The 26,057-nt window shown below is 43.8% G+C and overlaps 4 protein-coding genes and 1 long non-coding RNA gene across 5 annotated transcripts; 2 read left to right on the top strand and 3 right to left on the bottom strand.

The window, feature by feature from the left end:
• Positions 1 to 3,317: 3,317 nt before the first annotated feature.
• Positions 3,318 to 9,093, bottom strand: LOC141539924 (uncharacterized). Its single transcript, XR_012481416.1, has 2 exons — positions 8,625 to 9,093; positions 3,318 to 5,990 (listed from the first exon to the last, which is right to left on the bottom strand). It is a non-coding gene; the product is annotated as an uncharacterized LOC141539924 (long non-coding RNA).
• On the bottom strand, positions 6,151 to 7,147 carry LOC141539922 (histone H2B type 2-E). Its single transcript, XM_074263329.1, has one exon. It carries the CDS (start codon positions 7,145 to 7,147, stop codon positions 6,767 to 6,769), a length of 381 nt encoding a protein of 126 aa, XP_074119430.1. The 3' UTR covers positions 6,151 to 6,766.
• Positions 7,527 to 8,694, top strand: LOC141539920 (histone H2A type 2-A). The gene has a single exon (XM_074263326.1). The coding sequence runs from the start codon at positions 7,527 to 7,529 to the stop codon at positions 7,917 to 7,919; it is 393 nt and encodes a 130-aa protein (XP_074119427.1). The 3' UTR covers positions 7,920 to 8,694.
• A 224-nt stretch (positions 9,094 to 9,317) lies between the features above and the next one.
• Positions 9,318 to 10,504, top strand: LOC141539919 (histone H3). The gene has a single exon (XM_074263325.1). The coding sequence runs from the start codon at positions 9,370 to 9,372 to the stop codon at positions 9,778 to 9,780; it is 411 nt and encodes a 136-aa protein (XP_074119426.1). The 5' UTR covers positions 9,318 to 9,369; the 3' UTR covers positions 9,781 to 10,504.
• On the bottom strand, positions 10,505 to 11,421 carry LOC141539918 (histone H1.5-like). The gene has a single exon (XM_074263324.1). The coding sequence runs from the start codon at positions 11,345 to 11,347 to the stop codon at positions 10,688 to 10,690; it is 660 nt and encodes a 219-aa protein (XP_074119425.1). The 5' UTR covers positions 11,348 to 11,421; the 3' UTR covers positions 10,505 to 10,687.
• Positions 11,422 to 26,057: the final 14,636 nt, after the last annotated feature.

The raw sequence follows: 26,057 nt of genomic DNA, 5'->3' as shown, positions 1-26,057 counted from the left end.
AAATAATTGAACAAAACTACCCCCGTTTAGTTATTGGGTCTGAGTATTTTCCTTCTATTATAGTACATAGTTATTAAATCCAAGGGAAAGAGAAATCTGGATTACGAATTCCCATGCATGGCCAATTGAGATTACATATGAAAAGGAAATTGCAAAGGCCATTCCACTCCCGTGGGTAGATTAGGATTATATAAAGACAACTCCTAGAACTCTGATAAATTGGGCACAACAAATAACAGCAGACCGCCCCATGATCATATTAGGGGTAGAAGGACATTATCTAGAGAGCATGTTAGATACTGGAGCAGATGTTTCAGTAATAAGGGAGGATTGGCCCTTAGAATGGGAAAAGAGACGGAAGCCTCAGCCAATAACTGGGGTGGGTGGTCTTCAGGCTGCATATACAACGCCAAGATATTTGAGATGGGAGTATGAGGACAAACAGGGCGTTTTCAAACCACTCTGTGTGACTGGGCTCCCTGTAAATCTATGGGGACGGGATGCCTTGAATAGCATGGGGGCGCAACTATGCACTGAAGATCACCATTTAAACTGATTGGGGCCACCTGGGAAGCGAGGGCTATCCCTTTGAAATGGAAACATAATCAACCTATATGGGTGGACCAGTGGCCCCTAACACAACAGAAATTGCGAGCCCTCCACGAGATAGTCAAAAAATTATTGAAGTAGAAACATATTGAACCATCAACAAGCCCCTATAATTCTCCAGTGTTTGTCATCCCAAAGAAATCAGGGAAATGGAGAATGTTAATAGACTTAAGGAAAGTGAATGAAGCATTAGTGCCGTTTGGTGCACTCCAACCTGGCCTACCTTCACCCACTGCCATCCCAAGGGGATGGAAAATATTCATAATAGATATAGCAGACTGTTTTTTCTCAATTCCCTTACATCCGGATGACTGTGAAAAATTTGCATTCTCTGTTCCTTCTACTAATCTTGAATCCCCCGCAGAGCTTTACCAATTCAAAGTACTCCCTCAGGGAATGGCTAACAGCCCCACCTTGTGTCAAATGTCTGTAGCTACTATCCTTAATCCTATTAGAAAAAGATTTCCTACAGTGAGAATAATTCATTATATGGATGATGTACTAATTTCACATCCACAACAAAAAATTACAGAAGAAATATTGGAACAAACTATTATAGTATTAAATAATAACCACCTTCAGGTGGCCCCAGAAAAGATTCAGAAAGGATCGCAATTTCAGTACTTAGGCCATCAAATTAATGGGAACCAGGTATCTAAGCAAATTCCCAGATTAGCCCCTGAGAAGATAAAAACACTTAATGACTTTCAAAAATTAATAGGTTCGATCCAGTGGATAAGAACCTCCATTCCTATAACAGATCAAGAGATGGAACCCCTCTATGCAATTCTTAAAGGAGACCCCCAACTAAATTCGCCCGAGAATGGTCTAAGGATGCCTTAGAGGTCCTGGACATCATTGCACAAAGAACTCCACAAACCTTTATGCGCGTTGATATAGAGGAACCTATAGGGCTAATTATACTTAATAATGAAGGAATGATTGCTGTCCTTTTTCAATCATGGGGGGTTTTAGAGTAGATAAATGGAAATAAAGTAATGTCTGAGACAGCGCCAGGAATCACAAGCAGCAATAGTAATGAAAGCTAGTGAAAGATGTGTACAACTTTTTGGGAAACGCCCAATCATTTACTCATCAACTCCTCAAGAGGTCCTCAGAGAGTTAAGCCAAGAATATGAAGCTTGGGCTATGATATATACCACCCATACATTCACCTCTTCACCTCTTCCCCCCGTCATTCGGGGATGGAAAGAGATGCCCATAACCTTATCTAGAAGCCCTCTTTCACAGTACCCAGTAGATGGAGTAAACGTGTTTACAGATGCCACTAAGGCTAATAGGGCTGCTGTGTACATCCCTGAGAAGAAAATACTGGAAGTCATGCAGACCCCTTTCTCTTCTGCTCAGAAGAATGAGCTAGCAGCCATTTGTTTTACATTGAGGTTATTACCTCATGATCCCTTTAATTTAATCACTGACAGTCTATATTGTGCTAATGCTCTTCAACACATAGCTGATGCTGAGTTGGATATGTCAAGCTCTTCTATTAAGGAACTGTTTAAACAAGTTCAAAGTTTACTCCTTGCCAGAAAAGAATTTGTGTATGTCCTCCATGTCAGATCTCACACCTCGCATTGTGGGCCTATATTCCAGGGCAATTCTATAGATGACTCTTCCCTCGCATCTCCTATAACTACTATATGGTATTTAGCCCCTGAGTTAGCTCATTCTCAGTTCCACCTATCCGCTCTATCGTTACATCGGTTATATGGTATTTCCCGGGATCAAGCCCGCTGGATAGTCAAACACTGTAATAGTTGTATTCCCTTTAAGCCCCCTCCCCAAGAACCCTCCTCTAATCCTCGAGGTGATCGACCTAACTTTCTTTGGCAGATGGATGTTACTCACTTTCAATCCTCTTTACTTCATGTAACGGTAGATACCTTCTCTGGCTTTATAATGGCAACTCTACAGAACAGTGAAGCCACAAAAAGTGTGATACAACACATGCTAGAATGCTTTGCAGCCATTGGAGTACCTCACACTCTAAAAACGGATAATGGCCCTGCATATACCTCTCGAGGCTTTAAGGCCTTCCTAAACGAGTTTGCCATTCATCATATTACAGGCATTCCTTATAACCCTACAGGACAAGCAATAGTGGAACGTGCTAATCGATCCCTAAAATGCACGCTCATTAAACAAAAAGGGGGAGTTGCAGGAAGGTTAACTAGAGCACAGGTAGCCAAAGCAGTTTTTACTCTGAACTATTTACAAATCAGAGAGGAAGGCACAATACCAGCCATGAAATTTTATATTACTTCCCCAATTAGAAATGAAAATCACAAAAAACAAAAGAGTGATCTGCACCCACAGACGTGCCTGGAGGGTAGCACTGTGTGGTGGAAAGATGAGAGAGGAAATTGGAAGGGCCCTCATAAGGTCCTTGTGAGAGGCAAAGGATATCTTTGTGTCTCCACAGGAGGAAACGAAAGAGATGGAGAACGATGGATCCCTCTGGGAAACTTGAGAGAAATCCCCGAGACCACCAAAGAAACCTGCATATCGCTGACAGAGAGGGAGGCCAAAGAACGCGATAAGAGGGATGGATCAATAGACACAGCCATCTCCGTACTCAACCTGGCCCTAAATGTAATAGAGGTCCAAATCTACCAGATTCAACAAGAGGTTGCCTTCTTAGCGAAAAGTCTCCAACAATTTATGATAAAAAATAATGCGGCCTGGCAACATCAAGAAAAGATAGAGTTTTAATGACTAGACTCTCCCAGATAACTGAAGTGGTTCAGGTTATGTAGTTCACCAGCAGGCTCTAATGTTAAGATACATGAGAATGCAATGCCATTATAAATATTACCCAGTATGTGTGACACCCATCCCCTTTAATAATTCTTTATACTCTGAGCTCGAGACCATCTTAAAAAACGCCACTTATATGACAAATGCTACTTCTGAGTTAGAAGCTTTAGACAAAATACTATTAGCAATGCAGAATGCTACTATAACATTTGAGGATAATTGGGAACAAAAGGAGAAAAATTTCATTGATTGGTGGAAAAAGATTAATCTAACAGATATATTTCATTGGCTTGTGATTGGAATGATTGGAGCTGTATTATTAATGCTCATGTTTTGCTTTTTACCTTGCATACTATCTGTAATCCTTAGAGCCATCCGCACTGTCCTCGAAGCTATAAAAGCAGAGGCTCGCTATCCATTAAACAAAAAGGGGGAATTGTGAAGGGCTCTGGACCTAGGCCTCCTGAGTGGAAAGGAGACCGCCTGATGTTGGGACCCGCCACAGTGACACTGCTGACGCGACAGGATCTGGGCGGGTGCTGGGGAGGCATCTGAAGGGGAGACACTGCTGACTTGTAACTTCAATAAACATCACTGTGTTCTATCCGCCTCGGCTCTCTGTCTGATGATTCCCTCCTCCTGTCTCAACGAGGAGGGCCAGAGACGTCCAAAGCCCCGTTGGGTCGGGGAAGCTGGAAGAGGCAGAGGCAGTCACCGTTGAGTTTTCCTGTGACCGGTCCTGGCCCCTAACAGTGATTATTTCCAGGAATTCTAAAGAGTATTAAATTCTCTCCCTTTTACTTATATTTCAAGACAATACCTTTCTTTTTTTTTTCACCCCCCCTCCAATAAAAAAGATTTTATATAAAATTGGGTATCTTCATTCCATATCACTTATCACTTATAGGTGTCTACTATCTATCATATCTGAAATTCTCATTTCTTACATCAAAAAAAACATTCCATTCAATGAATATTACACAATTGATTGAATCATTCCCAATTTTCTAAGAAATCTAAGAATTTAATGGAGTACCTATTATTCTTTTGACCCTCCCCTTTTAATCTCTCCATCAGGATCAGGAAGTTGGTTATACTTGTGACTATCCTTCCCAATATGTCTATGTTTTCAGCCTTCCCTACTTCTCATTTGTATTGTTGGCTTTGATGTATTTCAATACCAAATTCATGTGTGTTCAATCATCCTTTGCCCATTTCAGATAAAAATGTTCCTAAATTCCTAATCCCCCACCCCATCCTCCATGTTTGATATTCTTGCACATATCCCAAGTATGAGAGCAAAATTTCTAACCCACCTCTGCCTTTCTACCTTCTATAACTAGTGTGCATTCATAATTTTTTGCACCCTTAACTTTCTTCTTCAGACATTCACAGCATAACTAATTCAATCCTGAAACCTGTTTTGATCTCAATTCTTTTTGAAGATTAAAGTTTTGAAAGGACACTCCCCACACCCCCTCCCACTTTGTCTCTCCAAATATTAGCACTATAAAACGTTTATACTCCCTTCAATATTGCTCAATGAAACTTCACCTTTCCTGGTTTTCCTTTATTCTTGTGGACCTCTTCACCAGAGTTGCTTGACAATTCAAGATCCATTTCTCCCCTTGCAGCATAGAATACTCAGCTTTGCGGAGTTTTTGTGTAAGAATTATCTCATCTTGTGGAATACTGTATTTCAAGATCTCTCATTTTTATTAGAAGCTGGCAACTCTGTAGGATGCTGACTGCAATTACTTAGTACTTGAATTGCTTATTTCTAGATGATTTCAGTAGTGGGTTTTCCCCCCCTTACTTGATGTTGATGCTTTAGATTTTGGCTTTGATATTCCTGGAACTTTTTCTTTCGGGGTTCCTTTCAGGAAATAATGGGTTGATTCGTCTATATCTTCTGATTTTAATAAAGTTGGTCAAATTTCATTTATAATTTCTTGCAATATAGTGGATGGGTTTAGTTTTTCTTTTTTTTTTTTTTTATTATGACTTTGAGGGGATCAAATAACTCGAAATACTTTTCCCTCGAACTCTTCACCAGATCATTTCTTTTTTGACATGAGATCTTAAATTCTCTTTTACTTTTTTGATCTTTTTATTTTGTTCTAGTCTTGCTGTCTCATAGAAATCACTGGTTTCTCTATATTTCACGGTATTACTCAAAAGAATTTCAACTGGTTTTGCTTTTATCACATTCTCTTCAAAGCTATTCTTCCAATAATTTCCTTCAGTCTTTATATTATACTTGAATAGTTGGAGATACCAGTAAATCTCTTGTTACCTTGCACTCTCACCTTTGTAATACAGAGAATACTTTGTATTCTAACTTAACCTCAATTCTTAAACTCCCCCCACCCCTATCTGGCTCCAAACATACCTCAACTGCTTTGAAAACACCGAGGAAGGCATGAAAAAGAATGCCAAATGGATTCACTACAAATTGAGGCAGTCTAGTCCCTAATGGACAAAAATAGTGCAGGCAATACTTTTTATTCTTCCTGACTGGTCTTCTATTACACGCTCTGTAGAAGTTATTCCAAACATTATCTGGCTTCAAACTTCCTCTTCTCTCTTTCAGCATAGATCATCTAATTTAAGAAAAGGGAAAAAAAGAGGTGGATGTTAGGTGGAGGGATTTCATCTTTCCCTCCCCTTTCTTCACTCTCAACTACTACCCACTCAAAGCCTCCAAACACAAAGACACACAATGCTTACTTCGAAGTTCTAATATCAATTCTAAAACTTGGCTTTCAACTTAGTATCTTTGGCAAACAAAATTTTTAAACTTTTATTAAACACATTAGAAAGCAATTATGTTTGGAATACTACACTAAAAATAACTTGACAGTGTTAAAAACAGGAGCTTTAAATGGAAGGAAGTGAAGTTGTTTATTCTAGAACCGAGAAAACAGAGGGGCGGGACACTGGAGATTATGAAATAGTTTTTTCCCGTAATGGAAAGGGAGGATTGAATTTGCCCTAGGGAGGTTTCATAACCCCAAAGGACTTGTGAGGAGCATGCGCGTCGAAGCTGCGGGTGTCCGGGATGGAGGGCGGAGAGTAAGCAAGCAAAGGGGAGCCAGAGTTGCCAGGCAAAGGTCCAGGGAAAGTTTAAAGGACGGCAAGCGCTGAAGGTGTTTTTCCGCCGCCTTTGAGTGCCTCGGTCCGGGGGCGTGCGGGGAAGAGGTGGGCTTCCAAGTTTTTGGGCGAGCAAGGAAGCGGGGCAGACGTGTGGGTGAGAGCGAGCAACTTTTAAAGGACTTTTGGCGCGAGACAGCTCCTTCGCGAGAAAAGGTGGGTGGCTCTGAAAAGAGCCTTTGTTTCGGGGCGGGGGCGGCGCGAGCGACTCCGGAGGCAGACCCGCTTACTTGGAGCTGGTGTACTTGGTGACGGCCTTGGTGCCCTCCGACACGGCGTGCTTGGCCAGCTCCCCGGGCAGCAGCAGGCGCACGGCCGTCTGGATCTCCCGGGAAGTGATGGTGGAGCGCTTGTTGTAGTGCGCCAGGCGGGAAGCCTCGCCGGCGATGCGCTCGAAGATGTCGTTGACGAAGGAGTTCATGATGCCCATGGCCTTGGAGGAGATGCCGGTGTCGGGGTGGACCTGCTTCAGCACCTTGTAGACGTAGATGGAGTAGCTCTCCTTGCGGCTGCGCTTGCGCTTCTTTCCGTCTTTCTTCTGAGCCTTGGTCACGGCTTTCTTGGAGCCCTTCTTGGGGGCAGGGGCGGACTTGGCCGGCTCGGGCATATCGAGAGGAGGAAAAGAGCCGAAAGGCAGAGAAGCAACGACTGCGAGAAACGAACAACGAAGACCGCCGAGCCGGCCCCCGCTACTTATAGTGCTCACATGCAAATGAAGGCTCGGGCAGAGCTAGGCTCCGATTGGCGGCTTCTCAGGAGTGTCGTCATAGGCGGAGAGGCCGGCCATGTAAATAACGGAATCCGAGGCGAGCCTCCCTAGTGGCCGTTCGGACAAAGACATCGCGCCGACCAATCAGAAGGCTGCGGCGCGCAGTCCCGGCGCAAGCTATAAAAGGCCCCGGCGCGGCGGGCCGAAGCACCAGTGTAGTTTTCCAGTTGGCGATTGACTCAGCTGTGTCGTACTCGCACCACTCCTCGTACTCGTCATGTCTGGCCGCGGAAAGCAGGGTGGCAAGGCTCGTGCCAAGGCCAAGTCTCGGTCTTCCCGGGCCGGCCTGCAGTTCCCCGTAGGCCGTGTGCACCGTCTGCTGCGCAAGGGCAACTACGCCGAGCGCGTCGGCGCCGGCGCCCCCGTTTACATGGCGGCGGTGCTGGAGTACCTGACGGCCGAAATCTTGGAGCTGGCGGGCAACGCCGCCAGGGACAACAAGAAGACGCGTATCATTCCCCGCCACCTCCAGCTCGCCATCCGCAACGACGAGGAGCTCAACAAGCTGCTGGGCAAGGTGACCATCGCCCAGGGCGGCGTGCTGCCCAACATCCAGGCCGTCCTGTTGCCCAAGAAAACCGAGAGCCACCACAAGGCCAAGGGCAAGTAAGCCGACTCGGCTCCCGGGGCCGAAAGGCTCACTCCCGAAACCAACGGCTCTTTTCAGAGCCACCCACCCTGTCAGAGAAAAGGGGCTGTTTCCGAACTTCGGCTTCGTTCCCGATCCCGGTGGCCGCCGGCGCCCGAAAGCGGCGTGATGAGCCGCGTACGTACCCCTTTCCCGTCCCTCAGTTCCGGCACGAACCGGAGTCGCCCCAGTCAATACTCAGCAACCCGAGTACGGGAGGAAAGTCCCCGCTTCCCTTAGCGAGGTCGAGTCAGGACCCCCGTTTCTCTCTCGCTTCACCCAGTTAGCTGATTCCCCTCCCCCCAGTCCGCAAGGCTGTTGGTCACAACGTTCAATGCCACTTTGTCCCGACACATAAGGCGACCAAGTTTTGTCCGGCGCCCCAATGTACTGCACTTGACAGGAACGTCGACCAGTGTGGCCGGCCGACTGCCGTTCTCGGGGCGATGACCCCCAGGGCGTTGGAAGTGACTCGCTAAAGTGCCCGTAGCCCAAACTTTCCCTCGGATAACTCGGGAGCTTCACTCCCGGCCAATCCGCCGCTTAGGCGGGCTTTTCGTTCGCAGTCCTGAGCCCCATACGCAATGGAACCCTGGGAGGGAGGGAGGAACGGGTTGGTGAGGGGAGGAAGAGACGGTGGTGGCGGTGGTGGCAGAGTTTCTGGCTGCTGGAAGTAGCGTCCCGCACCTTTAGGACTACTGTTGTAACTTAACAGGAGGGAGAAGTGGAAATAAAACCGAAGTTCCTGGTCCCTGTGGTCTCGGGAGTGCCGGCCGGTGTTTTTTTAAGCGGGCGTTGGGTGGGTGCCCTGAAAAGCCAAGGGCGTGCCCTGGAGAAGCGCGGGAGGGTCAAGTCGGTGGCCGGCCGCGCAAAAATTCCAGCGAACTGTGGAAAGTTGGGGGAATCCATCGGGCACGGGCACACGTCAGCGCCCCGAACAAACGTCTGAGGTGTTCTTTTCCCGCCGAACAGAGGGAGAGGGCGAACAGGAAAGGGGGAGGTGGGAGAAAGGCAAGGAGACCCAGAGTTTGCGGGGAAGGGACTGCACAACTTTTTCGACGGACTGGTTACCAGAAAAGCCAGTGGTGGGAGAAGGGATGAACAAACGAGATCTACTCAGCGGGCTCAGGTTTTTCCGCGAGGGTCAAGCTGGGGTGGGGGGTGGGGCCGAAGTGAAAGGGCGGAGGAAGAGTGGGGTGGGAGGGGCGTGGGAAGGGTTGAGGGGCGGGGCGGCGGAGAGACGGCAAACCGGGAGGTCCAATGGAAAGGTACTGTTGTAGGTTTCGGCCCCTAGCCAATCGGGTCCCAGCGCGGGAATTTCAAACGCCCTCAGCCCAATCAGGGTGCTTCTGCGTCTATAAAAGGTATAGGCGCGCGCTGGGTTTTCAGTCGTGTTTCTGCTCAGGAGAAGCGCAGCTGTTCCTCTACCGCCATGGCCCGTACCAAGCAGACCGCCCGTAAGTCCACCGGTGGCAAGGCCCCCCGCAAGCAGCTGGCTACCAAGGCTGCCCGTAAGAGCGCTCCGGCCACCGGCGGCGTGAAGAAGCCTCATCGTTACCGGCCCGGCACCGTAGCCCTGCGAGAGATCCGGCGCTACCAGAAGTCCACCGAGCTGCTGATCCGCAAGCTGCCGTTCCAGCGCCTGGTGCGAGAAATCGCCCAGGACTTCAAGACGGACCTGCGCTTCCAGAGCTCGGCCGTGATGGCTCTGCAGGAGGCCAGCGAGGCGTACTTGGTGGGCCTGTTCGAAGACACGAACCTGTGCGCCATTCACGCCAAGAGAGTGACCATCATGCCCAAGGACATTCAGCTGGCCCGCCGCATCCGCGGTGAGCGGGCGTAAGGTGCCGCTTTCCGCCCGTGGAAGTCTACACCCCCAAAGGCTCTTTTCAGAGCCACCCACGATCTCACGAGAGTAGCTGTAATCGCGCCCATTTTTTTTTTTCCTTCCCTCCCTCCCCTAACCTTGCAACTGGCACTTATTTCTGGGTTTCGCTGCATATAGAAATGGAATTCATGGGCCTTCCCTTGGACGGTCAGCGGATTTTCAGGGTTTTGATTCTTGTACAAATGACATGGCAACTTGGCAGGTGGGTCTTTTCGGCGGAAGTAGCCGCGAAACGGCAGCTTCCTCTTGGTCCCTGCTGCTGTCTTGACCCAATGACGAAGGACTGACTCCCGCAAGTGCCCGCGTACTGCGGAGACAGATGGTTAGCTAGTGAATGCGCCGAGGGCGGCGCTGCGTCCAATTCCTTTTGCCCTCCCTGCCCTCCCTGCTGGTTTTACTTGCGCGCACGCACACAAGTCAGGAGTGGAGCATGCACACTGGCAACTAAACGTTTTTTAGTAAACTTCCGATTTGGGGGAGAAAGAGGGGGGAAAGAGCAAAGCAAAACCCCTCTCCTTGTTCAACGCACAGACTTTGGCCAACTGGGCAAGGGAGACAGACGGGGGACGGGACATTTTTTTTTCTTAACACTGCCATCAGCACAAGGAAAACGAGGAGGAGCGAAGAACATTGGGTTGGATGGATATATGCTACTTATTATTAAATAATTTTTACGATATCTTACTTTTATTTGCGAATTTTTTTTTTTTTATTTGCTCATTTAGGTGGGTTTTTTATTTTAATAGGATTGCAATATTTTCTCTAGAAACTGGCGGGGTCGAGAGGTTCAGCTCTTTTCCTGAGGCGAGTGGGTGGCTCTGAAAAGAGCCTTTGGGTGGGTCAAGGTTCGAGCGCTACCTCTCTACTTCTTGGCTGTCGCCTTCTTGCTTTTGGCGGCTTTGGGCTTCGCCGTCTTGGGCTTGGCCACCTTCTTGGCCTTGGCCGCCTTGGGCTTAGCTGGGCTCTTGGCCACCTTCTTGGGCTTGGCCGCCTTGGCCTTCTTCGGGCTCTTGGTCGCCTTCTTGGCGGCCGCCGGCTTCTTGGCTTTCTTCGGGCTCTTCTTCACCGTCTTCTTGGCGCCTGCGGCACCCGTCGCCTTCTTGGGCTTCTTGGCGGCACCGGCAGCCTTCTTGGTCTTGGCCGAGGCCGGCTTCTTGGCCTTAGTCTTCGTGTCGGCCGTCGGGGCCTTCTTGTTCAGCTTGAAAGAGCCCGAGGCGCCGGTGCCCTTGGTCTGCACCAGGGTCCCCTTGCTCACCAGGCTCTTGAGCCCCAGCTTGATGCGGCTGTTGTTCTTGTCCACGTCGTAGCCCGCCGCCGCCAGCGCCTTCTTCAGGGCTGCCAGGGACACGCCATTGCGCTCCTTGGAGGCGCTCACGGCTTTCGTGATCAGCTCCGACACGGGCGGACCCGCGGCCTTGCGCCGCGCTCCCCCGGCGGCCGAAGCCCGCTTGCCCTTCTTCTTGGCCGGAGCCTTCTCCGCGGGGGCCGGGGCAGCGGGAGCGGCGGGGGCCGTCTCGGACATGGCAGCGAAGGGACCGTACAGCAGCGACAGCGAGAAGTCACTAGAGGACGCCGCGGACTCGCGAATAAGCGAGCTCCGCGCTGACCCACTTATATATAGGTAAGGGCTGCGCCGTGATTGGTGCGCTGCCCCAGCCCTCCTCGCCCGTAAGGAAGGAAAATGGCTCCGATCGCTTCCGGCCTCTGCTGGGGAAGCGTGCAAAAAGCAGAAAATGGAGAAGGGAGGAGGGAGGGGCCACCCGGGGGACGGGAGGCGGGGAGAACGCGAGAGGGAGAAGCCCGCTGCCGGAGAGAAACTCAACCTGCACCCCACCCTCCGCGCCAAGGATTCCAGCCCATAGGAGACGACGCTTTGCTAACCTACGGGGGGGGGGAGGGGGGGACAGGGAGTGGGGGGGGGAACAGTTCCTTGTCAATTTTTGGTAGTCTGGACCGAGTTACAGACTCCGTTTCTGGACTAGCAGTGTTCGCGTTTCAGTGGCTGAGGGACAGTTTGGGTTGGGTTTTTTTTTTTTTAATCACTCGACTAGGCTGAGGCCCCTCTCCCACTTCCTCTCCCCCTCCCTCGATCGTTTTCCTGAAAGTAGCCCGAGGTTCCTCCACCTTCTGAGCGGGCTGCGTTCTAGAGCTCCGGGGGGGGGGGGGGGGGATTGGAGTGGCTGCCGTGGTCCCCAAACTCGACTAATCTAGAAACTGCTGAGTAGGAACAGTAGAATTCAACTCCGAGGATTTCTGCTCAAGCCGGAGAACGACAGATGCGGTGGGAAAGTGGCCACTTAGGTCTCAATTAGATGACCTGCGATTGTCCTCCCACCCTTGAGGGGCGAGTTCGAGATTGACTCTAGGGGTGAAGTTTTGCGGGAGAGAGGAGGAGAGGCTTCTGCAGGGCCTCGGTCCGGACAGCACTATGGCGGGGCACGCCAGGGGAAGGAAGGAACGCCCCGAACTGGGGTCTCTGTAGTTGCTCCCGCCAAAGCTGCGACTCCTAAAGGGGCCCAGTCACTCTTCCTCCTGCCTTTTTTCCTCTTGGTAACCTGGTCTTTGGGCAAGGGGAGGGCAGGCAGGGCGCCTGCGGTTTGAGCTGGAGAGACAAAGGCGCGCAGCCGTCGGTGGAGGACTCGGCTGCCCGGGGGCGGGGGGAGGGGGAACCCTCCACTTCTATTTTCTTCGGGCCCACGGCCGGGTCCCTAAGCAGAGGCCTGAAACCGCGAAGAGTACTTTGAAATCGCCCTTTCTTCTCCCCTCTCCCTTCCCTTCCCCTCCCCCACCCCCCCAGTATTGGGACGCCAGTTCCAAGGAAATTTCAAGGGTGGGTCACACAGTAGAGACACCATTGACAGGGACTAAAAAACGTGAATTAGCAACTCTCCTTTTTCATATAGAAATCCGGGTTGTGAGGATCCAGCGTTTAGGAGGAGCACCGGACACATCAGCCACGCCCCGGAAGGAGGAGAAGGGAGCAGGGATGTCCAGGAGAGCTTGCGCGGACGGTTTTAACTTCTAATTTCCAACTGCCAGGCCCAATAAAAATTACTCGAAAACTCTCGGATAAATGAAAGGCTGAGCTGTGAAGTCGGAGAGAATACTACGGGTTCCACTCCGACTTGCTTAATTTAAGCAGTTCTGAACGCTCCCTTTAGTCTAGAACCCTTTAGAGTGTGGGTGAATGTCCCAGTGTCCACAAGGACCACACAGTACGTTCCACATAATCCTTTTATTCTCAGACCTTCACAGCAAAGGAAATGGCGCACACCTAATTTGTCCCCCAACCTAATTCATGGCTGAATGGGAAGCACCACAAGAGATGACCTTCGAGTCTCTATTCCTGACACCAAGGAGCATCTGGAAAGCCTACCTGCTCTCACCACAGCAAATAGATCTCGTGTTTCTGGAGTGTTTGTTTTTAACAGAGGAAACCCCACCACCACCACCACCACCACCACCACCAGCCCTGTCGAAGTCTTTCATTAAAAATTCAAAAGCTGGGGTGGCCGTGGGTGGGGGGAGGGGAGAGAAATATGCCTCACCGTAATTAGAGCTTAGCATTCACTGGACAACTCCAGGTTTGGCTTGGACAAGAATGGATGAGTGCACTCCTCCAGAGACAGGGGAGGAGAGGGACAGCAGAGATTAAGGGTACCTGGGCAACTGCCTGCTGGGATGGTCACCGCTAAAACTTGATGGGAGGAAGTGTTTCTCCCCCCAAGTCAACCCGTCCCCTCTCACCTCCGGGCCTCCCGTTTCCCCTAAAGTGCTGAGAGAGACTTAGGGACTCATGGGGAAAGTCAAAATTAGAGCCTTATCCCCAGAGACCTCCTTTCTCCCCTCATAATTATGTGCAGCAGCTCTACCTGCTTGGTCTCTCACCCGCACCCTGTATCCTGCACACTGGGGTTAATCTCCATCCTCCCCATCCTGCTTCTCCACACTACTTTGTGAGGGAGCTCCTTCGCTGATCTTTTACTCCTAAAAATAGATCTGAGAAATAATTAGGCAAACCGACCGAACTATCTCCTAGGATCTCTCCCCTTCCTTCCTCTCCCCTCCCCCCACCGAGCACTCCAACTTCGCCTCCCTTCCCTCTCCCACCCCCCAGATTCAGCCGCCAGACTGCTGACCCCCACACAGGCAGAGGTTAGAAAGGCCAGACGGGGTCGGCTGCACTTCATCTCCCGGCTTCTTCCTCCGATTCCGAAGAGATCTGGGAGGGGTTGTAAAGACAGTAACTGCTGAACTCCCGGATCAACAAACTGGCAACTGTTGCCACAAGAATCTCCAGGCTTTCTTTGTTACAAGTATTGTCAACAAACCTCCTTTGCAGAGCCACTAGCCACAGGTTAGAGTGTCAGGAGCCAGGCAGGGACGAGAGTAACCCACGGCACCTCCAAACCTACGTTTGTTTTTCAACAAACAATCTGCAGACTTCCCTGGTCTTATGCTAACCTGCCTTTTCTGGACCAGGACAGACTCCATCCCTTTAGATCTTTTTTAAATCTGCTTGTGTTTGTGAAACACAATCCCCTCACAGACTGTGCCTGTGACTGCTTGTGCTCAGTCAGACAGAAAGGGATTTGAGTATATTGGCTACCTGCAGAGAGGTCAGGGTCCACTGTGGGGTGGGGGAGGGGCGGGGGGTCTGCCCCTCCAACCCCCTCACACCCCAGGAAGAATCCCCCTCCCTTTGCTCTCTGGCTAAAACCTTAGCAAGATATCAGATCCCCCTGGTCCTGAATCCTCTCTGCTCCACTAAAGAAGCCTTTGTCTCTCCCTGACCAGGTGCCAACATCCCAAGAGGAATGGGGGGGGGGGGCGCGGTTTCAATTCTGGGCTGGGAGCCAGGAGGATTTGGGCAGCAGTCCCACTGTAGCCGCTTACTGGACCGAGGTCACTTCTCTTGACCTCTCTTCCCTCCCTCCTTAAATGAAGGACTCAGCCCTTAATGGCCTCTGAGGTCTCCTCACAGCTCTTAACTCTACCCTTTAACCCTCCCATCCTGTGACCACATTGAGGGTGAAAGATTCGGCTCTGTTGAGTGATGTGGGATCCATAGTCCCCAGCACTAAAACACAGAACACAAGGCCTACCCACGGTGTCCATGGACGTGGTGCCCTGGAAAGAGGCACCAGCCTCATTCCCACCAGCCCTCTGGACAACCAGCAGCTGAGGTGAAGAGGAGGACCGAGTCGAAGCTGCAGGAGGATCTAGGGCAGACCCTCATGGACACATTTCCCTGGAAGTCCAGGCTGGTCAACCCTCTAGAGGGCCCAGTATTTGCCCAAGGCAGACTGCACAAATCCTGGGCCAAGGCAGAGGCCCACTGGAAGAGACACACACCTTGCTCTCACTGTGATGACAAATGGATCTGATTATGTCTCCTTTACACTTGGAGAGGTGGAGAGAGAGTTCCCTTTCCAAAAAGGCTCTTCTATAGTCAATATTCCCTCAGGCAACTTTCTTGGGCAGTTGGTGACAGAGTGGACAACTCCTGGACCAGCACTGCCAGCAAGACCAGAGTTCAAATCGGCCTTTTGATTTGAATATTCCCCTAGTCTTATAGATTTGTATCAATTCCTCATGTATCCTAGTTATCAGACATATCAGACTCTTATGGGGACAGATTTTTTTTTCACCACTTTATTCTTTCTCTCTTTGTCCTAGTTGCTTTGATTTTGTTTTTATTTTATATAATTCAGATTGTCTTTTTGTGTGTTATATTTTGTCTTTTATAATCTTTTACCTTCATTTGTGAAGGACTTTCCCATTCCTACCCAGGATAATGCAAAGTACCTCCATACTTTCTCTTCTATTTTTTTTTTTTAAATGTAGTGACCTTTCAAATAGAGGTGAAGTATCCACATGGGCTGTATTCTGATATCTGATAGAATTGCTGCCCCTTTTTGAATTTCTGCTGAAAAGTTTCCTTTCAGTTTCTATCTAAAATGGAGACCTTCCTCCTGTTTTTTTTTTTTTTTTCCCCCTGTTGCTGGTCAACAATTGTGCCCTCATTCTCCCCCCAAGAATGATATGCTGGATTACTTTTGGTCTTTGCTTATGTCATCTTTTCTTCTGATTTACTTTTCAATATTTTTAAGTAAAACCAAATAGTGCTTTGAAACAGTTTGAAAGCTACTTATAGGTTCATTATTTTTTTTTTTAAACTAATATTTCCTGTCATGAATCTAGACTTCTTCTTCTTTTTTTTTTTTTTTGCTGAGGCAATCGGGGTTAAGTGATTTGCCCAGGGTCACACAGTTAGGCAGTGCTAAGTGTCTGAGATCAGATTTGAACTCAGGTCCTCCTGACTTCAAGGCTGGTGCTTTATCCACTGCACCACCTAGCTGCCCCAAATCTAGACATTTTTTATCCTAAATATATTCCATAATTTTATCTAGTTTTTTCAAGTGTCCTTCATTGGAATTTTTATTGATATTATATAAAATCTGAAAATTAATTTAGGTAGCACAGTCATTTTCACTATATTAGCATAAATAAAGTGTGAAGAACAATTCTTTTCCAATTTTCAGTTTTCCTTTATAACTGTTGAAACAAAACATATTTTAATAATGTCTTTATATAAGCCTCTATTTAATAGATTATTTTGAGTGGAACTTCTCTTTTCAGCAACCTTTATTTTCATGTATAGAAATGCTGTTTTCTGTATTTCTTAAATCTTGTAACTTTCATGAATATATTGATCATTTAATTTTTTTTACTGATTCTCTGGATTTTTTCAAGTTAACCATCATTTGATCTGTAAACAGGGAGACACTCACGCCTTAAGTTCATTTTCCCAATTTGTTGCTCTAGCTAACATTTTTGGAAGTATATCAAATAACACTGGGGATGAGATCATCTCGTGCAGAGTTCCAATTGTTGGGAATATTTTATTTTAAAAGTGTGTGGTACAGCAAATCCAATTTACAAATACTCGGGTTATCTCATGAAGAATAGAAGTATTTATTCTTAGAATCTTGCAAGAAGCAAACTTCTCCAGACTGGACTCCAAACCAGTCTAGAGAGGTTAATTTCCACAGAGATTAAAATGAGTGATATAGTCCTGACCACAAGAATAATGCTTGGAAATAATAAAAACTTGTTAAATTTTGATCTGAATTTTATGACTTTATTAAGTCAGTTTTGCAACTGCTTACAACTATTTACCCTATTTCATTTCTCCAGATAAACTAAATATCAATCTACCTTACTTAATGATTTTATAAGAAACCATATAATCCCCTCAGAAAGATTTGTTTAGAGGTAAGTAATCCATTAAACTAGGGTAACCAAGGAGATTTGATTTACCTAAAATAGATATCAGTTTACAGATCCCTTAGAATGTCTCCAGTTCATTAATTAGTTAACTGCTTCTAAGAAGTTAAGTAAAGGTCCAGAAGACCAGATATTTCTACTAGAGGAAGAGGTCTTTTGTTCTCCTTCCCAGAGCCTTAATGATTAACAGACCCTTGAAACTGGGTCTGGAATTGATGAGGTTTAGGTTTTGGGATTCCCTTCAGAATTATCAAATGACTATTCTTGGGAAGTCCTCAGTTTCCCCTTACATTCAATAGTTCTGTAGTTCAACACATATACTTAGTACTTAATATAGTTCCACAAGATTCACACCTATGATAATGTAATTAGAATAGAATGTATAAACTGAGACAACTCAGCCAGGGTCAGAGCCAAAGAAGACAGAGGACTGGAGGCAGGAGCCACAGCTCCCAGAGCCAAGGAGAAACATTCATTCCATCTTCATTCAGCCTCATGGTGGCTGGCCTGTCCTCCTGCTCCCCCCACTGAGACTAAGGCCAGTCTGAAGGGCTTCAAGTCAGTAACCGGGCCTCAGGCATGGAGACAATAACGAATTTTTCCTTTAAAACCTGGCTATTCTTGTGATTACTAAAACAAAGGTTGCTCCAGAAAACTAACCTAGAACACTACACCTTCTTTGCAACTTCTATTTACCCCAATGCTCCTGGTTTTTTCCTCTGAAGGAGTCACAAGCAACCCTATTCCTTCTTTTCAATAGTCCTTCAATTACTTAAAGATTTTATTATATTTTTCCAATCCATCCCATTCTTTTCTTCTTGAGGCTAATTATCCAATATTCCTAAGGTATGAATCACCAGGCTGGTTGTCTTCCTCTGGAAAAATATCAATTCATGTCTTAAAAATTCGACACCTAGAACTGAATACTAGAAGCCACCTACTCCATTTTACAGGTAAGGAGACTAAGCTCCAGGGAATTGGCCTAAAGTCACACAGAAAATAAACAGCAGAGGGAAATTTGAACCCAGGTCTTCTAATTCCAGATTCAGTCTTCTTTCCATTTTACAACAGTTAGCTTTCCATTTCACTGAGTAGAAATCATACAGCTGAAAGCCTGATTTATAGTAAGGAAAAGTAGACTTTTTTTATGTTTCCAGAAACCCTATTGTTTTATCTATTCCCTGACAAATCTCACAAGAGATAAAGTTTTTATTGATAAGGGGAAGAGGATTATACTGCACATCACTCAAGGAAAGGGAACACTATCGATCTTATAAATCATGGAATTTCTAACCAGAAGGGACTTTAGTGACATCTAGCCCTTTTGGGGATCAGGTGAAGATTAGTGACTTGTCCAAAATTTTAGGACAGAGAAATCCATAATCCAGATCATGGACTCTGATCTGGAGCTACTGATTTTTGATATTTATATTACAACTCTCACAGATCTTTTATTCCACCATAAAATGCTCTTTTCTTGTTACTTAGACATAGTTTCTGATTTTAAAAGAATCTTGGTAAATATTTGTGGACACCTATGCCATGGGAGAGTGTTTTGGTTTGGAGTTAGAATGAGAACACTCACATGGGATTTTCTTTCATTCAAAACTTGATTTTACAAAAGCAGGCAGGCAAAAGCATGGGTAACTAACTGACAATTAGAATCAGGGGGAAGAATGCTTATATACCATAAATCTGGCTTAAGTAATAGTTAGAAATTCTAAAATTGATATAGAAATGCAGTGGTTGTTAGAAACAATGTCTTTAGATAGTAGCCTAGCCACAGAAACTTCTGAACACAGAAATAGTCAAAACATCAATGTGATTATCTGGGTTCAAGGAATTTACTTGGGAAGCCTTTTTTAGCAAGTCTAAACATGCTTATATCAGTGATGTTAGAAAAATTTTATGTTAGTAATTTTCATAGACTATCATGTCCTCTACACCTAAACAGTTTGTGGTATCCAGTTTCAGGCTGGCATTTGCCAGTCTTCAGTGAACCCTCTAGCTGACTGTTTCCCTTGATTTGGATGAGATAATCTTGATGGAGTCTGCCAACTTTAAATCTGTAATCATGACCAACTGTAATTATATATATATGTGTGTGTGTGTGTGTGTGTGTGTGTAACTGTAACATATATCACATGGAGGCATACATTCCTCTATGAGCATTTAATCTGGGTTTCAATTTTCAGTTATAACCCAGGAAAGGAATTTGTGGCTCCCAACATTCCCTTTCTGGATTTCCTTCCAGAAGAGCTCATGTTTCATAACTTTTTACATTTTACAATTAAGTGCTACTTTCCTTACAACTGTATGAAGTAAGCAATCTGCTTTACAGGTAAGGAAGCTGAGACTTAAGAGGTGTGGAAGACTACCTATTGAGTGTGTCAAGAGGGGATTCAATTCAGAGGGATGTTGTACTAAATGTCCTTTTCTGATTCCCACAGCTCTGAGATTCTATGACTTTGGAAGGGATCAGCCAGAGTTCATTCCCCTGTACCACCCTGCTAAGACTTCTTCACATAATTACAAGCCTTAGTAGCTTTTTGCTGTGCCAACTTATAGCAAAGACTTTCCTACCTGAGTGTGAAGTTCAGCCAAAGTGTTCTGGCCCCCAGAATAACTGCATTCCTATTAAACAACTGAAAAGCTTTGTTTCTGGTATAGGATTTCTACTCCCCAGGAGCAGGTGAAAAGACATTTGGGGCATTTCCCCAGTCATGTATTCTCTGTATACAGAGGTGGCAATCCCTGCTGTCTGGGAATTTTTGTACGGTATTGCCTAAAAACATTGGCCTAATGTGCTATAAGCACCAATTAGTCAAAGATGTTATACATCATCTGAAAGGGTTTTGAATATGATGTGAAAAAATGTAACTGTCTCTTTACAGAAATCCATACCACTCTCCTCAAAGGCAATGTTTGCTGCCTGTGCTATCATATTCCCCTGCTGTATTGCCAAAAAAAAAAAAAAAAAAAAAAAAAAAAAAAAAAAAAAAAAAAAGAGCAACAGAAATCATCTAGGTCATGGAAGAATTGTTTCATGAGAAAAGACACTAGAAGAATTCTCCCCTCTCCTTCTCCCTCTCCCCTGCTCCTCTCCTTCTTCTCCTTCCCTATCTCCTCTCTTTTTCCCCTCTTCCCTCTCCTCTCCCTCTCCCCTTTTCTCCTCTCTCATTTCCCTCTCCTCTTTCCTTTCCTTCTCTCTCCCCCTTTCCCTTCTCCTCTCCCTCTGCCTCCCTCTCTCTCTCCCTCTCTGTTTCTAGCTCGGTTGGCTTTTCTCTCTTTCGTTCTGTCTCTGGGTCTCTGTGTCTGTCTCTATATCGTTGTCCTAGTTTCTTTCTCTTTGTCTTCCCCCCCCGCCCCCGTTTTGGGGAGGGGAATGATCATGTATGGAAATAATGGAAGGAAGAAAAAAGGTTAGATTTGGGGTCTGTAGCCCTGGGAGCAAATCCCAATTTTGCACTTCAATCTCCATTTGACCTTGTCCAAATCATTTAATTTTTCAGAGCTTCTGTTCTTTCATCTATAAACTTAGGGTTCTGAGAGGTTCTGAGGTTCTTTCTAGCTCTAAATCTATGATATTATGATCTCATGGATGGACATCAAGATTCCAGAATAGAGAGACAAAAATTGAGACTAAAAAAAAAAAAATTCAAAATAGTGGAGATGGGTTTCCTTTTCCTAGATGAAACTATAGTACAAAGCAAAACTTAAACTTTTTCCATTCACCATCCCTTCTCACCAAAGAAATTTTTACATGACCTTGAGTATATAGGTATATATACTATATAGTATATAGGCATCAAAATCAAACATTTACTGATAATAAATGATAAAGAGATTTTAAAAACCCAATTTTAATTGACATGTATATATAATAAACTTTTTTTTTCATGGATAGATTCAATATTAATTCCAATCAATACGAGTATTAACTTCTCTTTTTATTGTCACTAATTCATCTATATCTAGATGTCAGACACCTATGCCTGCCTGTTGGGAAACCTTTAGTGTTACCATGAAACATACTTTAATTTATCAATAGTATTGTTCCAGCTATAGGCTTTTCTGTTGTACAGTTCTAACTCTCCTTGCCCCCATTTGGGGTTTTCTTGGCAAAGATTCTTCTCCATCTTATTTTACAGATGAGGCAAATAGGGTTAGGTGATTTGGATCATACAGCTAGTTAAGTGTCCCAGGCCAGATTTGAACTCAGAAAGAAGTCTATTTACTCTAGGCTTGGGATTCTATCCACTACATCATGTAACTGTACAAGGTATGGCCAATAAAGTGCTTAATGTCCTGGGAGATATGAATGTAGACAATCACTTCAGGTCAGTTCAACCTTTATAATATTTTCATGACACTATGCTTTGAGATGAAGATACAAACATGACAATATCACCAGTCTAGTGCTTACCACAGCAGGAATAAGAAATTCAAACCAAGAAATAGAATACAAAGGAGTATCATATTGATGTAATCCTGGCTCTAAAACTATATAATATAATCCTTATAAACAATGGTTTCAAATGTTTGGTAGAATCCACTTGTAAAACTGTCTGGTCCTGCTGCTTTTTTCTTAGAAAGCTCATTTATGATCCATTCAATTTCCTTTTCTAAAACAGGTTTATTTAGATAGTGAAGTATAAAATGGATGATTGTTATTACTTTAAATTTAAAAGGTCTTATAAAAATAAAACCAATGTAACCAAGATCAGAAGGAAAGCAGAAAATTGGAAGAAAATTTTATGGACAGTTTCCCAGATCAAGGTCTCATATTTCAAATATATAAAGAACTTTATTGAATTATAAGTATCTGGGTCATTCCCCAATAGAAAAATGGTCAAAGTGTATGCACAGACAGTTTTCTGGTGAAGAAATCAAAACAATTTATGATCGTATGAAAAAATTCTGTAAATCATAATTGATTAGAAAAAAATGTAAATTAAAAAAAACTTCAGATATCATTTTATACTTATCAAATGGGCTAAAATGACAAAAGGGAAAAATGACAAATGTTGGAGGAGATGTGGAAAAATTGAAACGTTATCACTGTTGGGGAAACTGTGAACTAATCCAGCCATTTTAGAGGACAATCTGGAATTATGCCCAAAGAGGTATTAAGCTACCTATATCCTTTGATTCAGCCGTACCACTGCTAGGTCGTATGATAAAGAAAAAAAGAAAAGAACATATATGTTTTAAAATATTTATAGCATCTTTCTTTGTAGTGGCAAAGAATTAGAAATTGCAGGGATTCTCATAGGAAAATGGTATATGATACTACTGTGCTATAAGCAATGATGTGCTTGATAATCTTAGAAAAAAACCTAGATAGACAAAATAAAGAATGAAATGAGAACTAAGATAATATTTTATATTGTAACAGCAATATTGTTTTAAAAACAATTTTGATTAGAAATAATTCAGAATTTTAGCAAAGTCGCAGGATACAAAATAAATCCACATAAATCCTCAGGATTTTTATACATTACCAACACAATCCAACAGCACGAGATACAAAGAGAAATTCCATTCAAAATAACAGTCGATAGTATCAAATATTTGGGAATATATCTACCAAAGGAGAGTCAGGAATTATATGAGCAAAATTACAAAACACTAACACTTGCCACAAAAATAAAGTCAGATTTAAATAATTGGAAAGACATTCAGTGTTCTTGGATAGGCCGAGCAAATATAATAAAGATGACAATACTCCCCAAACTAATCTATTTATTTAGTGCTATACCAATCAGACTCCCAAGAAACTATTTTAATGACCTAGAAAAAATAACAACAAAATTCATATGGAAGAATAAAAGGTCGAGAATTGCAAGGGAACTAATGAAAAAAAAGTCAGAGGAAGGTGGTCTAAGTGTACCTGATTTAAAGCTATATTATAAAGCAACAATCACCAAAACCATTTGGTATTGGCTAAGAAATAGACTAGTTGATCAGTGGCATAGGTTAGGTTTACAGGGCAAGATAGTGAATAAAAATAGCAATCTAATCTTTGACAAACCCAAAGATCCCAAATTTTGGGATAAGAATTCATTATTTGACAAAAACTGCTGGGAAAACTGGAAATTAGTATGGCAGAAACTAGGCATGGACCCACATTTAACACCACATACTAAGATTAGATCAAAATGGGTCCAAGATTTAGGCATAAAGAACGAAATCATAAATAAATTGGAGGAACATGGGATGGTTTACCTCTCAGACTTGTGGAGGAGGAAGGAGTTTGTGTCCAAGGGAGAACTAGAGACCATTATTGATCACAAAATAGAACATTTTGATTACACCAAATTAAAAAGTTTCTGCACAAACAAAACTAATGCAAACAAGATTAGAAGGGAAGTAACAAATTGGGAAAAAATTTTTACAGTTAAAGGTTCTGATAAAGGCCTCATCTCCAAAATATACAGAGAATTGACTTTAATTTATAAGAAATCAAGCCATTCTCCAATTGATAAATGGTCAAAGGATATGAACAGACAATTTTCAGATGATGAAATTAAAACTATTTCCACTCATATGAAAGAGTGTTCCAAATCACTATTGATCAGAGAAATGCAAATTAAGACAACTCTGAGGTATCATTACACACCTGTCAGATTGGCTAAGATGACAGGAACAAATAACGATGAATGTTGGAGGGGCTGTGGGAAAACTGGGACACTGATGCATTGTTGGTGGAGTTGTGAAAGAATCCAACCATTCTGGAGAGCAATCTGGAATTATGCCCAAAAAGTTATCAAAATGTGCATACCCTTTGACCCAGCCATACTACTACTGGGCTTATACCCCAAGGAACTACTAGAGAAGGGAAAGGGTCCTGTATGTGCCAAAATGTTTGTGGCACCCCTTTTCATAGTGGCTAGAAGCTGGAAGATGAATGGATGTCCATCAATTGGAGAATGGTTGGGTAAACTATGGTATATGAATGTTATGGAATATTATTGTTCTATAAGAAATGACCAACAGGAGGAATACAGAGAGTCTTGGAGAGACTTACATCAACTGATGCTGAGTGAAACGAGCAGAACTAGGAGATCACTATACACTTCAACAATGATACTGTACGAGGATGTATGCTGATGGAAGTGGATTTCTTCAACATAGAGAAGAGCTAATCCAATTCCAATTGATTAATGATGGACAGAACCAGCTACATCCAGAAAGGGAACACTGGGAAATGAATGTAAACTGTTATTTTTACCTTCTGAATCCAATTCTTCCCGTGCAACAAAAAATTCAGTTCTACACACATATATTGTATCTAAATTATACTGTAATATATTTAACATATATAAGACTGCTTGCCATCTGGGGGAGGGGGTTGGGGGAGGAAGGGAAAAAATCTGAATAGAAGTAAGTGCAAGGGATAATGTTGTAAAAAATTACCCATGCATATGTACTGTCAAAAAATGTTATAATTATAAAATAAAATTAAAAAAAATAAAAAAATAAAAACAATTTTGAGTGACTAAGTCATTTTAACTATTATAAATACCAAAATAAACTATATATATATAGGATCTATAAAGGAGGATACTATCTGCTTCCAAAGAAGAGACAAAAATAAGTATGTACAGAATGGTTTTACATATGTATTTTGAGTGTGTGTATATACATATATATGTATAATGGTAACCACATTTTTTTATTAAAAGAAATAGCAAGTTGTACATAATAGATTTGCAGTTTCATGTACAATCACCTACTATTCCACTATGTTTTGGAAATGCTTGTTTTATTTCTTAAATTCAAAATTTTAAAAAGAAAAAAACAAAGCAAATCCTAAGATTTCAAGAATTCCCTGTTCAAAGCACAGTATTAAAAAACAAACAAACAAACAAAACATTTCTATAGTGCTTTAAGGTTTACAAAGTGTTTTCAAATAACATCTCATTTTAAATCCTCACAACCTGGGAGATAGGTGATTATTGGCCTTTAAAATTCTTTACCATATGTCCCTTCCTTAGCTTTCCAGGCTTTTTTTTTTTTTTTTTTTTTAAACACTAGTCCCTTCATATCTCAGTGGTCTACTTGATGCTTTTTATTCATAGCACTCCATTTCCTAAATCCATACCTTTATATATTGGCTGAATCCCATACCTGGAATGCTTTCCCTCTTCACTTCTGTATCTTAGAATTCTTAGTAAGTGCTTGGTAAATATTGTTGATTGATTAATAAAAAGTGAATTTAAGAATGATCTGGTCTTATCACTTAAATTATATCTCTTGGAGACATAATTTTTTTTATTATAGCTTTTTATTTACCAGATATATGCATGGGTAATTTTACAGCATTGACAATTGCCAAACCTTTTGTTCCAATTTTTCCCCTCCTTTCTCCCACTTCCTCCCCCAGATGGCAGGTTGACCAATATATGTTAAATATGTTAGAGTATATGTTAAATACAATATATGTATATATGTCCATATAGTTATTTTGTTGCACAAAAAGAATTGGATTTTGAAATAGTGTACAATTAACCTGTGAAGGAAATCCGAAATGCAGGTAGACAAAAATAGAGGGATTGGGAATTCTATGCAGTGGTTCACACTCATTTCCCTGAATTATTTTGCTGGGTGTAGCTGGTTTGATTCATTACTGTTCTATTGGAACTGATTTTTTCATCTGTTGTTGAAGATGGCCACATCCATCAGAATTGATCATTGTATAATCTTCTTGTCATGTACGATGATCTTTTGGTCTTGCTCATTTCACTCAGCATCAGTTGATGTAAGTCTCTCCAGGCCTTTCTGAAATCATCCTGTTGGTCATTTCTTACAGAACAATAATATTCCATAATATTCATATATCACAATTTATTCAGCCAATCTCCAATTGATGGGCATCCACTCAGTTTCCAGTTTCTGGCCATTAGAAAGAGGGCTGCCACAAACATTCTTGCACATAC

This window comes from Sminthopsis crassicaudata, chromosome 4, assembly GCF_048593235.1.
Source record: "Sminthopsis crassicaudata isolate SCR6 chromosome 4, ASM4859323v1, whole genome shotgun sequence".
Lineage (NCBI taxonomy): Eukaryota > Metazoa > Chordata > Mammalia > Dasyuromorphia > Dasyuridae > Sminthopsis > Sminthopsis crassicaudata.
The sequence above is the reverse complement of the archived record's forward strand: the minus strand, read 5'-3'. Positions and strand labels throughout refer to the sequence as shown.